At 39.9% G+C, this 20,904-nt stretch overlaps 1 protein-coding gene across 1 annotated transcript; it reads right to left on the bottom strand.

Annotated features, from left to right (window-relative positions):
- Positions 1 to 296: 296 nt before the first annotated feature.
- On the bottom strand, positions 297 to 3,488 carry LOC145029725 (pyrophosphate-energized vacuolar membrane proton pump-like). Its single transcript, XM_078978204.1, has 6 exons — positions 3,117 to 3,488; positions 2,410 to 2,984; positions 1,938 to 2,317; positions 1,756 to 1,842; positions 823 to 1,624; positions 297 to 748 (listed from the first exon to the last, which is right to left on the bottom strand). The coding sequence occupies exons 1-6, from the start codon at positions 3,364 to 3,366 to the stop codon at positions 539 to 541; spliced, it is 2,304 nt and encodes a 767-aa protein (XP_078834330.1). The 5' UTR covers positions 3,367 to 3,488; the 3' UTR covers positions 297 to 538.
- Positions 3,489 to 20,904: the final 17,416 nt, after the last annotated feature.

The following is a 20,904-nucleotide window of genomic DNA, read 5'->3' as shown; positions in this document are numbered from 1 at the left end:
ATTCTACTATGCCTGGTCAAGAAATTCCATAATCGGCCTATATCGGCTATAACTTGGCCACAGTAATCGGTGTAAAATTAAACTATTCTCTGAAAAGTATAATCACTTTGAAAATTTCGAAAATACTATTCTCTAAATAAGTTTTATCCTACTGCTTTTTTTAGTAGACGAGTTAGCATTTTTCTTGTGTACAACTGGTGTAGGGTACAGTACACAGTACTTATTGCACGTGTTAGGCACAGTATTTTTTAGAATGTTTTACTTCTTATAAAAAATAAAGAGAAATCACGACCATGTAGTGAAACTAATTTCTTTTTCTCATATTCACCAAGAACAGAAACTACAATGTCATTTTCTATGACTAAAGAAAACAAGGATCACAATCATAACAAAGCATAAAAAAGTAGTAAACAAAACCAACAAACTAACACCATGACACATGTTCTAATTTCTAAACCAAAATCACCTTCCTTTATCACCATCATCACTACCTGTCTGCTAACTTAAACAAACCTAACTAAACAGATCTCAAGAACTATCAACCCCAAATCTTAAACAGCAAACCACCATGAGCAGCAAAAAACGGAGCAAACACAAGCGATTCAACAGCCATAAGTTTAATCAAAATATTAAGCGAAGGCCCAGAAGTATCCTTAAGCGGGTCCCCAATCGTGTCACCAATCACAGCCGCCTTATGTGGGTCCGACCCCTTCGGTCCAAGTGTCCTTGCATGCTCCGATGCCCCAGCCTAGCATAAATAAATAAATAAATAATTCACAAACAGTTTCACCACAATAAATAAATAAATAAACACAAACCAACCTCAATATACTTCTTTGCATTGTCCCAGGCGCCACCTGTATTTGAAGCCGAAATCGCCACCTGGACACCCGAAACCAACGCGCCAGCTAGGACACCCGAAAGCGTCTCCACCCCAAAAAACGTCCCGACAATTAGCGGAGTCAGCATGACAAGAGCACCAGGTGGAATCATCTCCTTGAGAGATGCATCCGTCGAGATCTTGACACATGTCGCGTAATCCGGTTTTGCAAGCCCTTCCATTAAACCAGGAATCGTATTAAACTGCCTACGAACTTCCTCCACCATTTTCAAAGCTGCACTCCCCACACTTTTCATAGTCATGGCTGAAAACCAATACGGAAGCATCGCACCAACAATTAAACCAATAAAAACTTTCGGTGTCAAAACATCGACAGTCTCAATCCCCGCACGGCTCACAAACGCGCCAAATAGCGCGAGGGAGACTAACGCGGCGGATCCGATTGCGAATCCTTTTCCGATGGCGGCGGTGGTGTTTCCGGCGGCATCGAGGGCGTCAGTGCGTTCGCGGATTCTGTGGCTCATTCCGGCCATTTCGGCGATTCCGCCGGCATTGTCACTGATGGGACCGTACGCGTCAATCGCGAGTCCGGTTGCGATGGTGCTGAGCATTCCGAGGGCGGCAACTGCGATTCCGTACATGGCGGCGAAGGTGAAACTGACAAAGATGCTGATGGCGATGGCAAAGATGGGAATGATTACGGATTTGTAGCCCAATGCAAGCCCAAAGATTACGTTTGTTGCAGCTCCGGTTCTACAGGAATCAGCAACATCTTGCACAGGGCTGCAGGAAAGAGATGCATGAGTTCATAAGTGTGTTTGACATACAAAATTATAATTTGTCGATGGGACATGATTATAATTTAACATACATTGGATTAAAACTGATGTGACATGACAATATGACATACATACCTATAAGCATTGCTGGTGTAGTATTCTGTCACAAAACCGATGATAAGTCCAGCCCAAAGGCCGACACATACACACAAGAAAAGTTGCCTGCATCCAAATGACCACAAGAAAGTATACACCAACTATTATATTGTGAAGGACAAAATTGTAAATAAGTGGAAAAACAGGGGACTTTTGCTTACCAGTTATGTACGACCTTCTGTGCACCGAAATTAAAGATTGTGAAGGATGTGGGAAGTGCAATGAAGCTAACAATTGCAATCCCCACAGTCATAAGAACAGTGGAGATGATAAGCTGCTTCTTTAAAGTTGTTTGGATTTCATCGACTTCTCTAATCTCAAAGAAATCAGTTGCGAAAAGAGTGGTTATTAAGCAGACAAGAATTCCAACAGAGCTCACGAGTAATGGATAGCACATTGCTGTGAAATCATGCTCTATTCCAAAAGAAGAAATGGAAGCAACAACAAGTGCAGCACAAGATGATTCGGCATATGACCCAAAAAGATCAGATCCCATTCCAGCAATGTCCCCCACATTGTCCCCAACATTATCAGCAATCACCTAAATCAAGAACAAGAGTAAAAAGTAAAAACACAAACTTCGATGTGAAACTAGATGAAAAGGGGCTTAAGAATGATTTAATGTGGAATTACAGCAGGGTTTCTGGGATCATCTTCTGGAATGTTTCGTTCGACTTTCCCTACAAGGTCAGCACCAACATCAGCAGCTTTAGTATATATACCTCCACCAACTCTTCCAAACAGAGCCATTGAAGAACCACCGAGTCCATAACCAGTTATCGCCTCAAAAAGTCCTTCCCAGTCATCCCCATAGTAGATCTTGAACAGATTAATGGCAATGTATAGAACTAAAAGTCCGTTTGCTGCAAGAAGAAACCCCATCACAGCACCAGATCTAAATGCTGTCTCAAAAGCTTTACCAACGCCTTTTCTGGCTTCTAGGGTTGTTCTTGCGTTAGCATAAGTGGCTATTTTCATCCCAAGGAAACCTGAAATGATGGAGGTGATGGCACCAAGCAAGAAGGCTATTGTACTGAAGAGAGCAGTTGCAATTGCAGGCTTGCACATTCTGGATACATCGTAGGTGCACGGCTGGCTCTTTCTGCTAAACCCCTCAACAGAACCAAGAAAAACGAAGATAAAAAATGCAAACACAACCATGAAAATACCAACGTACTTATACATGGTGACCAAAAAGGAGGTTGCACCTGTTGAATATGAAACAAAACCAAAAACAAGTGCTGAATTAGCAGAGAAAACATCAATTCTGAGATGCAAAACGATGAGATATTATCATTCGAACATATGAACAAGAGGAAGATATCCGAGAGAGATGTTACCTTCGGAGATTGCATTCTGAATCTCAGCACATTTAATAACGACGTTATGATCATTAAGTCCCTCCTCTTCTTCAATTAAGTAGTCATCGTATCCATTTTTGTTGCTGATAGACGGAGGACCATTACGGTCTGGTGTAACTTTTACTCTAGAGACTACCACCCACTGAAACAGCGAGAAAATGATACCAATCACGGCGCATACAGGAATAATTATTTCTGTCGCAAAACTTGACAGTAAGGCCGGACTCATGGTATCGGAAACCTAGTACGTCGCCGGAAAATGGAAGGAATAAAATGAATGAAGAAGGTAAGTAAGAAATGTTTTTGGGAGAATAATGAAGTAAAAGCGGTGAGCTTTTATAGTTGGATGGGTGAGAGGGAAAGGTAAGAAGATAAGATAGAGTGTGCCGAGTGGAGCATTTTATCTGATCGGGTCTTTTAGGGTTCTTCGGTGCAGCCGCACTTTTAATCCAACGGTCCGATTTTGCCGATCGAGTTTCATCCTAGGGCATGAATTTTCCTTTAAAGATTTAAGGATGTGTTTGAATGTTAGGTTTTGAAAACGAAAAAAGGTAACTTAAATATTGGAAGTAACAGAGGAATTAAACAACGGATTCTCTTTAATAGAGAACAATAAATGAAAATGAAAAATGAGGAATAAACGAATCAATTAACACCTACATCCCAACTTTAGTATATATATATGGAAAGAAAATAAAGAAAAGTATAAAGAAAGGAAATCCGAAAATAATTTTATCACATATCATTCAATCATTAATTTGGACACATGTATTTTTTGATAATTTTGAATAAATGTTTTTTTTCCATTTGTTATTTTCTCATTTGTTTTTATCTTTTTTAATTAACACTTCATATTAACACCTCAATTAATAATTTCCTTAACTAGGTGTGAGACTCATATATTATATGGGTTTAATTAAAAAAAATAAATATAAAATTTTAATAATTTGAAAAGTTTGAATTTATAAGAAAATTTTGAATTATTAAAATTAATGAGACTTTAATGTATTGAATACATTACATATAAACTCTTTCTAATCAATATTTTACATACATATTACCTTACACATTAAATGTGGAATTTTAATTTAATAAAATAAAAAATACAATAAAATGACAAGTGGAAAATATAAATTTTAAAAATTCTAGAAAATGCCATGTGTCCAAATGAATGAGAAGCGGACATGTGACAAAAAAAAACCTTCATTTATTATAGTAGATTTAAAATAACCAATAAATTAAAATATTACAACTCATATAGTATTTAATGCGTTTCCATTTAAATTTAAATTTTAAATATTAAATTTCAAATCTAAAATTTCAAATTTAAACAAATTTTTGTTTAAACCTTCATATTTAATTTTTTGTTTTTTTCAACCCGTATAATATACGGGTCTCACAACTAGTTGTATAATAAAGGGATATTAGGGAAAAAAAACACCCATACTTCCTTCCAAATCTCTTTAATTTTGGCTGAAAATTAGGAAAAATTACCTTTATATTTTTATTATCTTTCTTTTAAATTTCTTACAAAAAATAATATCGAGAACTATATAATTTTTTCTTGTTTTTTTAATTTCTCTACATTTCCTTATTCTTCGTTTCTTAATTTGGATTCGGGAACAAGATGGTAGTGTCGGAATGTAAAGTGTCGATCGTTAAAAACAAAGATGCATTAGTTATGGCGTGTTCGGCAAAATTAGCTTGTAGTTTGTACCGTTTTGTTAAATGTTACATGAAGTAGCATTTGGATTTGAAGCGTTTTGTTTAAACTAAACGCTAGAAGTCTGTAGTGTCGAACGAGGCTTTCTGTTCAAAATGGGGCGTTTTGTCAAACGCTAGAAGCTAGAAGCTCTCAAACGCTTCCAAACGTTCCGTCCGAACACGTCCTTAGACGCATATCTAAAGGATTGTAAAAAAATTTGTAACGTCCCGAAAATTACAATGAGATTTTTCATTTGAAAACAGATTAACCAATTAAAACATTTAACTTAAAAACAATAAGTGACATTCATTTGTATGAAACCATCATGTTATCAGAGTTGTATTACAAGACAACAGAACATCATTATCTTTGATGCGTGTATACAGTCTCGCCGAGCTCTTCTCACGAACAACTTGCAAAACATTTTATTTACAACTGTAAACATTTTAAGTCCATAATATCATTATAATTCAAGTGCTTAATATCAACAAACCCTAACTTATTAATCCATTAGGACATCCTAGCATATGCATGGGGAAGGACTAAGATCCAAGATTACATTTTTATGGGTCATAATAACTCCATAATGGATAAAGTTTTCAACTTTATCCATTAGAATGGTCAAACCAACCAAGATCTAGTCTCAAAGGGACCGAAAATGCATCTTTTTCAACTTAATCCATTAAGTCCAAGTCTCAAACTTTTGGATTTGAATCAATATGATGTTTAGATGGATAAAGTTTCCAACTTTATCCATAACAAGGTCACAAACTTTTAAGATCTAAACTATATGCACTAAAGTGACCATAAGCTCATAATACCCAAGACTAGCTAGATCTATCGAATGCATCATCAAGATTCAAACTTTATACATCTAAAAGAAAGATGAAGGTGAAACATCCCAAAAATGCGGTCCAAAAATTTCCTTCTAATTTATAAATAAAACCATAGTAATCCAAATCATCTCATAAAAACATAGTGATAATATCTCAAAACTGTTGGATTAGTGTCTAGGCCCGTAACCATATTTGATAGGTACTTGACCCGATTGTGCATGGTCCTTTTGGGCTGCCTTCACCAAAACAACTTAACTGGAGAAATAATAGAGAAAGAGGTATTTATGGTTTATTAATATATTATAAGAATAATATATCAAAAAAGAAATCATATTTGTTTAATTGATATTGGTCAATAATTAATTAAGAATTAATTATGTGATCAAAAGTAATTAATTAAACTAGAGGGGTTGAACTGTAATTATGTGATAGTTGCAAAGTAGGGTAATGGATGCCTTATGGGATAGGGTGGACGAATTTAAGGAGATATGGGCCTTAGAATTCGTCCATGATAAGGTTTCTAGGGTTATCTTTTGGGTTGCTTGGTGGGCAAGCAACCAAATAAGGATAAGGACTGAAACCCTAATCCCTACACCTATATAAAGACCCTTTGGCTAATGAAATTTGTCCATGCCTTGTCTAGGGTTCCTAAGGCCGAATTTCATACCTCCTCTCTCTCTCTCTCTCTTGCCTCTCCATTTGCTCTTGGTGTTTGTGAGCCATTAGATGTACTACACTTGTGGTACTTGCTTTCAAAGATAAGAAGATTCAAGATTTAGGGTGTTATTACAATATAACAACAAGAGGTATGTATTTCATCTTTCCTTATGAATTTCGAAATTCCTAGGAGCATATTAGGGTTCTTCAAGTGTTCATAATGTTGTATAACTAATAGTGATAACATAGATCCAACTCTATGGGTGCATGCACACATAGGATTGTTTGTATAAAACCCATCAAAAACATTATATCAAAACATTATATCAAAATCACATATTCAAATATCAAAGTAAATCATCACAGGCTAAACAATGTGGTGTGTGTGATGCAGTCATGTTGAGCTCTTCCCCTTACTAGCGGAAGTACCTGAAACCAAAATTGAAAACTATAAGCAAGAAGTTTAGTGAGTCTCCCCAAACTACCACATATCATACACATAATCACATAATAACATACATTGGGCTTTGCCCGCTACATCGGGTCCCGCGCAGCATCGTACCGAAATCCAGTATACATATAAACATATCAACAAAGCATATAACATAAGCACATAACATACAAATATAAACATTCCTAAGGTTTGCCCCGGCATCGGACCAAAATCCGACAACATATAACATAACATATAAGCTAAGCATTCCTCGGGCTTGCCCCCGCATCGGACCGAAGCCCGAAACACATAAACAAACACATGAAAGAATCATGAAGACATCAAGCATACAAACTTTCCTCAGGCTTTCCCCAGCATCATACCGAAGTCCGGAAACATATAACCTACATTGGGCTAACCCCGACATCGGACCTAATTTCGGCATATGCTAACATACATAAATGGGCAGACATTGGTGTCTTCGACCCATTCCTACTGGAGGAAAACTCACCTCAAATGTCGAGTGAAGTAGTTGAACGTCTCTACTCCTACAACCAGCTCTACTCACTCCCCACACAAAACAACCCCTTAGATACCATTCCATACATCAAGACCACTTCACGAGTCAACCTTGGTCAAAGTCAAGGTTAAAGTCAAAGTCAACGCTCAATTAAAGTCAAAGTCAATTCTCCGAGTTGACTAAACTCGTCGAGTCATCCCTCTGACTCGCTGAGTTCCATTGCTATTTGTAGTCGCGTTAGAACGAGTCAACTCGTCGAGTCCCTTCACAAACTTGTCGAGTTCTACCTTGTATAAAATCAAGACAAATCGACATAAATCGTCGAGTCCCTCTCTAGACTCGACGAGTTCCTCAGTCTGTTTGGGCCATCTTAATGGATTAAGCCCCTACTCTTCAGATCTAAGCTCCGTGCTCCTCATATATACTGAAAATGTCCTTTTAAGGGTAAAGTTTCCAACTTTACCTATTAATACCTTTACTTAATGGGTTTAGCTCAAACCCTAACTCCTTAGGACCTAGATCTTGGTCCACAAGCCATCCATACTCCAAACTAAAGCTCATAAACATAGATCTAGACCCTAAACACTACATGAACACTGTTAGGCGTGTCAAACCCAACAAATAAATGGGTACAAAATGACTCCAAAACACTGTTACTTTGCACTACAAACGTAATACAAGGTAAGCAGGGTCGATCCACAGAGATAAGAGACAAGTGCTTATACCTTATTGCGTAAGATACAAAAATGGTCAAAAAAATGGGGGGAATTTATAATCAATGATTTAAACAATAGAATAAAACAATAAGTAAATGAATGATTAAATGAAGTAGATTCAAGATTTGTAAGGACTCCAACTCCATGTAAGACAAATTAGCAATGTGATTCCAAGGATGAAATGATATTTGTTCAATTCTATCTAAATTGGTACTTGGAAATGCTCTCAAGCTCTAGCACCTCCCATTCACCACATTGATTAACCAGAATAAGGTCTTTGATTAATCCTAACCTTACTAATCTAATCCAAACAAGCTCTTAGAATTAGGTTGAAAGATTGCATTAAACCTTATGTGAATGTTCCCAACAATACTCAATACTCCTCATAAGCTTGGGAGTGTTAGAATGTGTGAATTTGATTTATACTATAATCATTGCAAGCAGTATGATTTAATAATTGTTACTTGTTCTATTTTACAAAATAATTACGGATTTTGTGTAACACCCAAAGTTTGGAAAGCCAAGAAAAGAAAGAAAACCCCAATTTTAAGGGGAGACTCGGCGAGTCCAAGGAGTGACCCGGCGAGTCCGAGCGGGATCCGGGTCGAGGAGTAAGCGACCGAATCGGCGAGTCGGCCAAGGTGACTAGGCGAGTCTGGTCTGAATGAGGAAAACCCTAATCCCGGGAGTTGTATCCTATTTAAAGAGTGCTATGTCCCTCCCTCAGCTCCCATATCACCCTAGATAACCTGTACACCCTTGATTTCGTGTGAGCTTCCATCATTTGAGAGAAATAGCTTGGAGGAAGGAACTTTGGGAAATGAACTTGAAGATCAAGAAGGTTGCTTCAAAGGAGGAGGTGTAGATCCAAGATCTACTTCAGTGGTGTCCATCTTGGAGGTAACAAGCTACTATTTTCCCTCCTTTACGCCTAGATCTATGTGTTGTTGTTGGGGCTTTTAGCCATAATGTTATTCTTTCAAGTTAGAAGCCAGATCTGAAGTTGCTACTTCAGATCTAAGCATATGATGGTCTTAAGAAGCACAAAGTATCAGCCCTTGAGTGGATTATGGAGCCTCTTTGCATTAAACCCTAGTTCATAGTGCATTTTGCCTAGATCTCCTTCTCTACACGTAAAGCTTGCAACTTTATGTGAGTAATGGGCTTGGGAAGGGTAGATCTGCAGTTTGGAGTCCATGCATGACCCAAAATCCCTCTGCATGTAAAGGGATTCGAATGGACTCAGCGAGTAGCATGAAGTAGTGGAGCAACTCGACGAGTGGGATGAACAGCTCGTCAAGTCAGATGAAGATTGCCTTGTACTCGGCGAGTCTGTTCTTGGACTCATCGAGTCAGGTTGCGAAACCCCAAACCCTTCGAGTTGAGACTCGAATCAGTGAGTCGGGTGGAGACTCAGTGAGTTGGACAGGTCATAACTCAGAAATCGGTAGACTCGGCGAGTCATGGACTGACTCGGCGAGTCGAGGCGTGAATAGAAGGAATCTGAACATTTTGAACTCGGCGAGTCAGTAGGGTGACTCGGCGAGTAGGGTTGACCTGGAAGGTTGACTTTGACCAGGGTTGACTTGGTTGTCTTTCGGGGGTCAGTTAGACTCAGTATTGCTTTGATATTGATAGTTCGGGGAGCAAGGGGAGCAGGAGTTCAGTGAGTTGTCGGGCAGCAACTAGTGAGATCATCAGCAAGTTCAGCCAGTGCAGGTGAGTTTCCAGTTGTTTGAATGTGTCTAAGGCCACAATGTCGGCCCTTGTAGTTATGAGTAGAAGACCCGGGGGTTAGCCCTAGGCACAGTATGCTAGTATGATATTTAGGACGAGATCCAGTAATAACGGGCGGGTGCCCAAGGATTTGTTTATATGATAGATTATACTTGTTGTTTGTGTGATACATGTATGTGACTGGTAGGGAGGTGAGTGTGGGCGAGGTCCCGTATCTCACCAATAGCAGAGTGTGGATGGGGTTCCATATCTCTTCAGTAGCAGGACATGGGCGAGGCCTTAGGACAGAACCAGTTGCATGTGTTTAGTTATGTGTTGTGATATGTTTATGTATTATTATTTGTTGGTGGGAGAGGCCCTGTGACAGGCGAGGCCTAAGTAAAACAGATCTGTATCCGAGCGGGGCTCGAAGCCAGGCGGGGCCCGAGGTAGGGGCGAGGCCCAAGATAGCGGGCGTGGCCCAATATGTGCAGTACATGGTTATGCATGGTATATGGTAGGGTGGAGAACTCACTAAGCTTCGTGCTTACGGTTTTCAGTTTTGGTTTTAGGTACTTCCGGTAGCGGAGAGAAGAGCTCGGGGTGATCGCATGGCACACACCATATTTAGACAACCTGGGAATGTTTACTTTGATAATGAACATGTGTTTTGAAAACTTATACTCATATTATGTGTTGGAATGATGACTTTGCTTTAAGTAAAGTTTTATTAAAAAAAAATTTTGGTCTTAAATTTTGGGTCGTTACATTTTGTATAATAGATAACATGAGTGGTTTAACCCTAACTCAATTGGCCAAAAAGAACTAGAATTGAAATCGAACATTCAATTAAAACAAAATCAAATTCACTAAATAGCATTTAAAACAAACAACAAGTCAAATGATTGAATTCACACACACAATTGTCAATACATGAAGTTGGAGAGTTAAGTTTCTAGCCACTCATGACTAGAACAAGCACAAACCTAGAAATTGAAGTTAAAGTCTTACAAATTAAAATCCAAGTGAAATCCAAATGTTTTCAAGCAACAATTGTCTTCAAAAATGCCCCCAAAATCGCCTCCTAAAACTCCCAAAATCGACACCCCCTAAAGTTTAATTTGGTTCCCCCATTTAAGAATAGTGAAAAACTGCTTTAAAACCCGCATTTACGTTTACACGGCCCGTGTAAATTAACATTGTTGTTTACGTGCATGCGTAAACGCAAAAATAAACTGCGCAGAAATCTTTGTTTACACGGGCATGTTAACGTAAGGCTTCCATTTACACGGCCATGTAAATCTTTGTAAATCTAAAATCTTCATTTCTTTGATATCTTGCTCCTCGGTGCTCCGTAAGTCCCGAAATTTTGTCCGCAACTCTTATTTACCTCTTCCAACAATATATTACCTCCAAAAGTCCCTTAAATATCACAAAAATGTGTGAATGAAATTTCCTCATGAAAAATCCCGAAAAACATGCAAAATACATGCGTTTAAACCTAAATGCAATGCACTTTTATGGAGTAAAATTACAAAATGGATGCATGAAATGCATCTAAAAAATCTCCCCAAGCTTGAATCTTTCCTGTCCTCAATAAATAACAAGAAAATTTCAAACTAGATAAAATAAAAAAGGAGAAGAAAATAAAATCAAAGTCAGAACTTTTTGAAACTTGATGCAAGAAATCAAAACAAACATGAAAAAGAATCCAACCCAATTAACATTGTTTTTGTACCATGGTTGAGAATGTACCTGTCATGCCTTGAGTCAACTTGACTTTAGTCTCAAATTACATAACAATAGAAATAAGACTTTAGCCACTCCCTAATGCAACTCAACAGAATCAAATATCATAGCACTTGTTCCTTCTCAATATCATCAAGTCAATTTATGGAACAAATTATGGTCTTACTCTTGTGAAATTGTATGTGACAAAACATGCTCAATTATCTTTGTTTTACAAATTATAACAATGAATGATTCTAGCTATTTGTTGATTAACAACAATCTTTTTTCTAAAAAAAATATATTCTAAAATTTCCTAAATATTTACCTAGATTGGTTACAAATTTCAAAACACTTACACCAGTCAAAGTAATTAACATTCAGTCTCAATGTCATAAGTTCAAATCCATGTACAAATGAATCTTTTGGCAGCCAAGCATTTTTCCTAAACATATTATTCAATTAAACTACAAACACAAATAAATACAAACTTTCTAATTACATTTTTCTACAAATAAAGCTCATGACTTTCTTTGAAATCCGTGTAACGGGCTTCTAACCAAAACATCCAAATCAAATGACCTTAGTGTGCTAGATTTAAAGAGATCCCTCGGTTTTACTTGCCCGAACCTCGAAGGCCACATATTAGCTTTATTTGTTATTATTAAGTTCATGACTTTCTATGCAACTCGTGTAGCGAACTTTCAACCCAATCAGTCCCAAACAATTTAGCTTTACACGATTAGGTGTAGAAAACCCCTCAGAGTTTACTTGTTCGATTACCGAAGGTCACAGATTAACTTAATATTTATTTATTTATTTATTTATTTTACATATATATACAAAACAAAATAAAGATAACATATAACACTCTTATAAATTTATTTGCTAGGCCTATTTCTTTATATTTTAATCCTTGACTTTTCTATTGTAAGACATCTCACAGTCTATTACCGTGAGGGCTTCTAGACATTTTTCGAAGGATTGAAGTTTACATGCAAATACCCATACGTATAGTTGGAAACTATGTCCGCAAGCAGGGTATATAAAAGGGAATGAGTAGAAAAGACTTTTTAGAGCGCTGGAAGGCTCGGGACACTGAAATTTTGTATCCTTTTTAGGAATTTTTGAATTTGGCATTTTGAGTTCAATTGAGCATTTACTACTCATAAGACCAGTCATACGTCCCAAGGAATTGACTCACACATGCTGTTATGCTCCAATGTTGACAATCTTCTCACTTTCTGTTTTGCACGAGTAACTTCGGGAGGTGTGTTCGTGTGTGATTAGCTTGCTTTGAGATTTTCAATAAAAAGAGCAAGTCTAATCTCAAGGCATACAGTTCACTTACCAGCTCAACTGTTTTGAGAATATTTGGTTGCTTGGAATTGGATCAATTTTAAATTTTTTTTTAAGATTTGAGTGCAATGCAAAAATTTAGATGCAAAATGCAAAATTCTTAAAATTAGAACCGAAAGAAAATCTTTTTTTTTAATTTTCTACGTAGAAAATTGAAAAAGAAAATGGAAGTTAATGCAATATATACAAAATTACATGCAACCTACATGCAACGGGATTTATGCATGGATGTATGTCCCTCCCCAAGCTTAAAATATAGTATCGTCCTCGATGCTTAGAGAGAGGCATAGCCAGCCTATTGAGGGCCAGGCGGTGGAGGATAAGGCAGGAACTATAGAGGATAATAGGGCTGGTAATCTGCAAGATAGTATGGGGGCACTGGGGCTGGGATGGTCCAAAATAGTCACAAATACACACCAATTGTATTTTTAAGAAAAATATGAACGATTAAAGATATGGAAAGAATTTACCAAATCATTCTTGGAGCTTTGCAATTATGGTGAGAACCTCCTCTTCATCCTCCCCAAGCTATCTGTGAAATATTTTTGGAGCTCGAGATTCATTTTGTAAGCATAGAAAAACAAGTTTAAAACCATTTGGTGCATAATAAAATTAAAATTTACAAAAGACTAAAAAGTTTTATAAGAATGAAAAAAATTCCCTCGGGTTGCCTCCCAGTTAGCCGCCTTTTTTTAAAGTCGTTGGCTCGACATGACCCCTAAATATGCATCAATCAAAGTATGTGGGGCTCTCCAATACATCAAACTTCTCGCCGATTCCTTCAATGGAGCACTTATCTTGTACTTGACTTTCTTTTTGCGTGGAAATCATACTGGACTTAGACCCTTAATGACAAAAATCATCCAACTGACCCCTTCATTGTACTTATCTAGTAAGGTCATCAACTTTTCCTTCTTTGATATAATGGTCGAGTTGGTAACTGGTTGGGTGTCTTCCTTCTCGAGATACATATACTTTGAAGGTTTGGCAGATTTATCGTTTTCGGCTCTTGTGGTTGGCCTACCAATGAAATGAGTTTCTCATTGGTAATGGGTGACTCAACCACTCTTTTGTCAACCTCTAACACCTCCTATATAGCTTCCTTGTCATCCTTCTCAACTTCTACGTCTTATTTTTTTCCTCGTCTTCAAATTGCAATCTTGGGTCATCAAAAAATTTCCCATTGTTCAATTTGATGGTAGAAATCGTATAGATAGGGTCCTCTTCAGTTTGTGATGGTAATTTTCCTTGAGCTTCCATTATACTCACAGATTGAGTAAGTTGTGCAATTTGTTTCTCTAAGCTTTTGAGGCTAGCTTTGGTTGTTTCTTGGAAGATTTGGGTAGCAGTGGCAATGCTTTTCACAATGTCTTCCAATGATATGCTCGTCATTTCAAGTTGTGAGGAGGCGGAGGATATGGTTGTTGGAACTGTGGAGTTTGTTGGTATTGGTCATTTCCCCAAGCTTAGTATGAGTTTTGGTATTGGTTGTTTTCCTTAAGCTTGGTTTTTGTCCCACCATTGATCATGTTGTGGTTGATCATAACTCCATTGGTTTGGCCAGTAGTAACTTCCCATTTCTTGCACTTCTTCCCATTCTCTTTGTAAATATGGACACATGTTGGTATGAGGTCCATTTTGAATGCAAAATCGTAAGGAATAGATGGGGGCTGCACACTTAGGTCATTTTCGATCATCTTAACTAAATGGGATAGCTCAGAGAGTTGGTCTTTAATGTAAGGAGTGTTCATTTCCAAGACACTTTTTATTTTTTATTTTTTTAAGATGTACCTGCTCACAAAATGTTTGGCATAAACAATTAATAACACCGTGTCCCCGATAACGGTGCCAATCTGTTAGGCGTGTCAAACCCAACAAATAAATGGGTACAAAATGACTCCAAAACAATGTTAGTTTGCACTAAAAATGTAATACAAGGTAAGCAGGGTCGATCCACAGAGACACGGGACAAGTGCTTATACCTTATTGCGTAAGATACAAAAATAGTCACAGAATGGGGGGATTTATAAGCACTGATTTAAACAATAGAATAAAGCAATAAGTAAATGAATGATTAAATGAAGTAGATTCAAGATTTGTAAGGACTCCAACTCCATGCAAGACAAATTAGCAATGTGATTCCAAGGATGAAATGATATTTGTTCAATTCTCTCTAAATTGGTACTTGGAAATGCTCTCAAGCTCTAGCACCTCCCATTCACCACATTGATTAACCAGAATAAGGTCTTTGATTAATCCTAACCTTACCAATCTAATCTAAACAAGCTCTTAGAATTAGGTTGAAAGATTGCATTAAACTTTATGTGAATGTTCCCAACAACACTCAATGTTACTCATAATCTTGGGAGTGTTAGAATGTGTGATTTTGATTTGTACTAGAATCATTGCAAGCAGTATGATTTAATATTTGTTACTTGTTCTATTTTACAAAACAATTATGGATTTTGTATAACAGATAACATGAGTGATTTAACCTTAACTCAATTGGCCAAAAAGAAATAGAATTGAAATCAAACCTTCAATTAAAACAAAATCAAATTCACTAGATAGCATTTAAAACAAACACCAAGTCAAATGATTGAATTCACACACACAATTGTCAATACATGAAGTTAGAGAGTTAAGTTTCTAACCACTTGTGACTAGAACAAGCACAAACCTAGAAATTGAAGTTAAAGTCTTACAAATTAAAATCCAAGTGAAATCCAAATGTTTTCAAGCAACAATTATCTTCAAATTTTTCCCCCAAAATCACCCCCATAAAGAAAAAATTGGTCCCCCCTTTAAGAAGAGTGAAAAACTTATTTAAACCCCGCATTTACGTTTACACGACCCCGTGTAAATGAACACTGTTGTTTACGTGCCCGCATAAACGCAAAAATACACTGTGTAGAAATCTACGTTTAGATGGGCGTGTAAACGCAAGGCTTCCATTTACACGGCCGTGTAAATCTCCGTAAAGCCAAAATCTTCATTTCTTTGATATCTTGCTCCTTGGTGCTCTGCAAGTCCCGAGATTTTGTCCGTTACTCTTATTTACCTCCTACAACAATATCCTACCTCCAAAAGTCCCTGAAATATCACAAAAATGTGTGAATGAAATTGCCTCATGAAAAATCCCGAAAAACATGCAAAATGCATGAGTTAAAACCTAAATGCAATGCAGTTTTATGGAGTAAAACTACAAAATGGATGCATGAAATGCATCTAACAAACACGTAAATCTTCCACCTTTCTCTACATGCATGGCCTTTTGGAGCTTAAAAGGCCAAAATGACACCCTATGGCTTGCATTGGGATTCAATGGCCATAAAGTTTGCACCTTTATGCCATGAAAGTCCTCTATGATTCCAGATCTGAAGATTTGCTCACTTGGGACACCCATAATGTAACACCGAAAATTTCAAACAAATTTTTTAATTTTTATAAAACATAATTCCATCGATATTCATAAAAACAACCATTTTAATTATCTAACAAAACAGTACAAAATCCCAAGATCATAATATCAAACTCTGAACGTGTGTGTATACGGATCAAGCCGGCGCCTTCCCGCGGTCGTCACTAGTACCTGAAACAAATAACATCAATACTGTAAGCACAAGGCTTAGTGAGTTCCCCAAAATACCACATATAACACATATTAGCCACTCTAGGCTATAACTCTGTGGGTCCGTGCACCCAAACTCTGTGAACCCTCAGGTTCTAGCTCTGATAAACATGCACCACATAAATCACATAGAAATCATGCAGTACAACACACAACATACATAGCATCCAAATACTCTATCACATAACTCTGGTTACCTACTCAAGGTAAACTATAGTGAGAAGACTCACCTCGCGTATCTCGGTATCTCACGAATTCCTGGAAATCCCTCGTGCTCGATCCTCCGAGCTCTAAACCTCCTATAACATTATATGCTTCTAATTAACACTTTATATCTCTAAGGTTGACTATCAAAAAGGATTCAACACTGGTCAACTCTGGTCAACGGTCAACGGTCAACTCTGACCGGACTCGGCGAGTACCAAGGCGACTCGGCGAGTCTGGGCGTATACACCAATTTCCCTGGAATCCTCCCTTGACACGTCGAGCATTCACTCAACTCGACGAGTTCCACCTGGCATGAGTTGTGGGGCCACCACGACTCAACTCGCCGAGTCTCAAAACAACTCGGCGAGTCCAGTTTGACTCAATCCACCGGTCCATTCTGACTCCCCCTTGACTCACTGAGTCCACCCTCCCCAACTCGGCGAGGCCACTCACTGTGTGGTCGGGCAACATTCATGCTACTCGCCGAGTCTGTTCTTCGAACTCGGCGATTCCGTGCCATGCACTGACTCAATCTTGCTCTAAAGGTCAGATCCAGTCCATTAATCCATAGATCCAGTCCCTCCAAGCTCATTTAGCACGTAAAGTTACAATCTTGATGCACATACAACCTCTATATGACCATATATGATGTTTTTGACTCATTTACTACAACACAAGGTCATGGACTCCATTGTCATACATAAAGCTTGATGAGTGAGGCTCTCTGGACCTCTATGGGTCCAGATCCATAACCTCAACTCAAGGAGGGAACCAATGGGCACCAAATCATCCCATAAATGACCATCATAAGCCCTAAATTGCATAATGCTTCACCAAACAGAAAATAGTCCGAGATCATACCTCTAGAGTGATGATCTAAGCTCCAAATCCACGAAATAGCAACCTCCTTTGCTTCCTCTTGCCTAGAGTCTCCTTCTTCTTGCTAAATAACACACACAAGGTCAAGAAATGCTCCTTTCTCTTCACAAATCGCTCAAGAACACAAGGGTCTCTCATTGAGGGTTGGGTGAGCACAAATGACGGCCATAAGGCCTTTTAAATAGGCCTCAAACCCGGAAATTTAGGGTTTCATTACACAGCGCAGACTCGCCGAGTCCATATCCTGGACTCGCCGAGTCCAGGCGCGCTCCATTGCCCAAATCCGCGTCCCTACTCGGCGAGTCTGAGCTCCAACTCGCCGAGTCCCCCTCACAATACCACAAAATTAAATTTACAAGATACCTGGTAAAAATCCGGATGTTACAACTCTCCCCCACTAGAACTAGACTTCGCCCTCGAAGTCTCGCTCTAAAACAGCTCCGGATGCTGCTCCCGCATCATACCCTCCGGCTCCCAGGTCATTTCTGATCCCCTCCGATGTTGCCACTGAACCAATACCAGAGGTACCTCCTTGTTCCTCAAAATCTTGATCTTCCGATCCCTAATAGCCACTGGTCTCTCAGCATAATTCAGGCTTGCATCCACCTGAATATCCTCTAATGGAACCACTGCCGACTCATCGGCTATACATTTCCTCAACTGCGATACATGAAAAGTGTTGTGAATCTGCCCCAACTCTACTGGTAACTCCAGCCGATAGGCTACCTGGCCTACCCTTGCAATCACACGAAACGGACCTATAAACCGGGGCCCCAATTTGCCCCTCTTCCTGAACCGGATCACTCCTTTCCAAGGAGAAACCTTCAGGAGAACGAAGTCGCCGACCTGAAATTCCAGCTCGGACCGGCACCTATCCGCATAACTCTTTTGTCGGCTCTGAGCGGTCAATAACCTCTGTCTGACCAGCTGTATCTGCTCTGTCGTCTGATTCACGATCTCTGTACTGCCCATCACCCTTTGCCCAACCTCTCCCCAACAAATGGGAGTCCGACACCTCCTACCATACAACAGCTCAAAGGGCGGCATACCGATGCTCGAATGATGGCTGTTATTGTAGGAAAACTCTGCCAAGGGCAAATACGTATCCCAACTACCCCCGAAGTCCAATACACATGCTCGAAGCATGTCCTCAAGTGTCTGAATCGTCCGCTCACTCTGGCCGTCGGTCTGGGGGTGATATGCGGTAATAAAATGCAGCTTAGTACCCAACTCCTCATGAAATTTCTTCCAGAACCGGGAAGTGAAACGCACATCGCGGTCTGAAACAATCGAGATCGGCACCCCATGCCGAGATACAACCTCCCTCACATAAATCTCCGCCAACTTCTCCGCTGAAGAACTCTCACCGATGGCAAGAAAGTGAGCGCTCTTTGTCAACCTATCCACAATCACCCAAATTGCATCGACTCCTCTGGCAGTCCTCGGCAATTTGGTGATGAAATCCATAGTGATTTGTTCCCATTTCCACTCGGGAACCTCCAATGGCTGCAACTTGCCATGCGGTCTCTGGTGTTCGGCCTTTACCCTTCGACAGGTCAAACACCTTTCGACAAACCATGCGACATCCCTCTTCATACAAGGCCACCAATACTCCTTTCTTAAGTCCAAATACATCTTTGTAGCCCCGAGGTGGATCGAGAATTTCGATCTATGAGCCTCCTCCATCAATGTAGTACGCGTACCGCCCACAAACGGTACCCAGATCCGGCCCTGATAAGTCATAAGCCCTCGACTATCCGATACAAACTCAGAAACCAACCCAACGACCCGCTCTCTCTTCTGCATCTCCGGACGCACCGCCTCGACCTGTGCACCACGAATGGCGTCCAGAACTGGAGCTATCACGGTCAATCTCAAACATACATTTCGCAGTGGAGTACTCTCCGCCCTGCGACTCAACGCGTCGGCTACCACATTAGCCTTGCCCGGGTGGTACAAGATCTCGCAATCATAATCCTTGACCACATCTAACCACCTCCTTTGCCGCATATTTAGGTTAGGCTGATCCATCAAGTACTTCAAGCTCTTATGGTCTGTGTAAATCGTACAACGAACCCTATACAAGTAGTGCCGCCAAATCTTGAGGACGAACACCACTGCCCCCAACTCCAAATCATGTGTGGGGTACCTCGTCTCGTGAGGCTTCAACTGCCTCGATGCATATGCTATCACGTGTCCCTTCTGCATCAGTACCGCTCCCAGTCCTAAAATCGATGCATCACAGAATACCACAAAACCTTCCATCCCTTCCGGAAGAGCTAATACCGGAGCTTCACACAACCTCTGGCGAAGCGTCTCAAAGGAGGTCTGCTGCTCGGGACCCCATAAAAATGTAACACCCTTCCGGGTCAATCTGGTGAGTGGAACCGCAATCTTGGAGAAATCCTTAATAAACCTCCGATAATACCCTACCAACCCAAGGAAACTCCGAATCTCAGAAGGTGACCTTGGCACCTCCCACCTCATCATTGCGTCAACCTTGGCCGGATCGACCAATATCCCCTTCTGGTTAACGAGATGTCCCAGAAACTGGACCTCCCGCAACCAGAAATCGCACTTGGAAAACTTTGCATAAAGTTTCTCCGATCTCAAAACTCCAAGAACCTCCCTCAAATGTTCCTCGTGCTGCTCTCTAGATCTCGAATATACCAGAATATCATCAATGAACACAATCACCGACTGATCCAACATCGGCCGACATACCCTGTTCATGAGGTCCATGAACACAGCCGGGGCATTGGTGAGCCCAAAAGGCATCACCACAAACTCATAATGCCCATAACGCGTCCTGAATGCTGTCTTCTGGACGTCCTCGTCCCGCACTCTCACCTGATGATAGCCCGACCTCAAATCAATCTTGGAGAACCAAGATGCTCCCTGTAACTGATCGAATAAATCGTCGATCCTCGGAAACGGGTAACGGTTCCTGACCGTCAGCTTATTCAATTCCCGGTAATCAATACACATGCGATGCGAGCCATCTTTCTTCTTCACAAACAGGATGGGTGCTCCCCACGGCAAGCTACTCGGCCGAATAAACCCCTTCCCCATCAGCTCCTGAAGCTGCGAGGATAACTCTTGCATCTCTGGAGGCGCAAGGCGATACGGCACCTTAGCGATAGGCGCGGCTCCCGGAACCAAATCGATACCAAACTCCACTTGCCTCACGGGAGGCACACCTGGTAACTCTTCGGGAAAGACATCTGGAAACTCACGCACCACCGGAACTTCATCCACCGAACTCGGTCTCTCGTAGATCACTCGCGTATCCATCACGTACGCCACAAAACCCTTACAGCCCTGCTGTAAACACTGCCTCGCCCTAGAAGCCGAACAAAAGGCTGATCCAGAACGTGTAC

This window comes from Lactuca saligna, chromosome 1 (genome assembly GCF_052625555.1).
Source record: "Lactuca saligna cultivar CGN05327 chromosome 1, ASM5262555v1, whole genome shotgun sequence".
Taxonomy (NCBI): Eukaryota; Viridiplantae; Streptophyta; class Magnoliopsida; order Asterales; family Asteraceae; genus Lactuca; species Lactuca saligna.
This window is presented reverse-complemented; position numbering and strand designations above follow the sequence as displayed.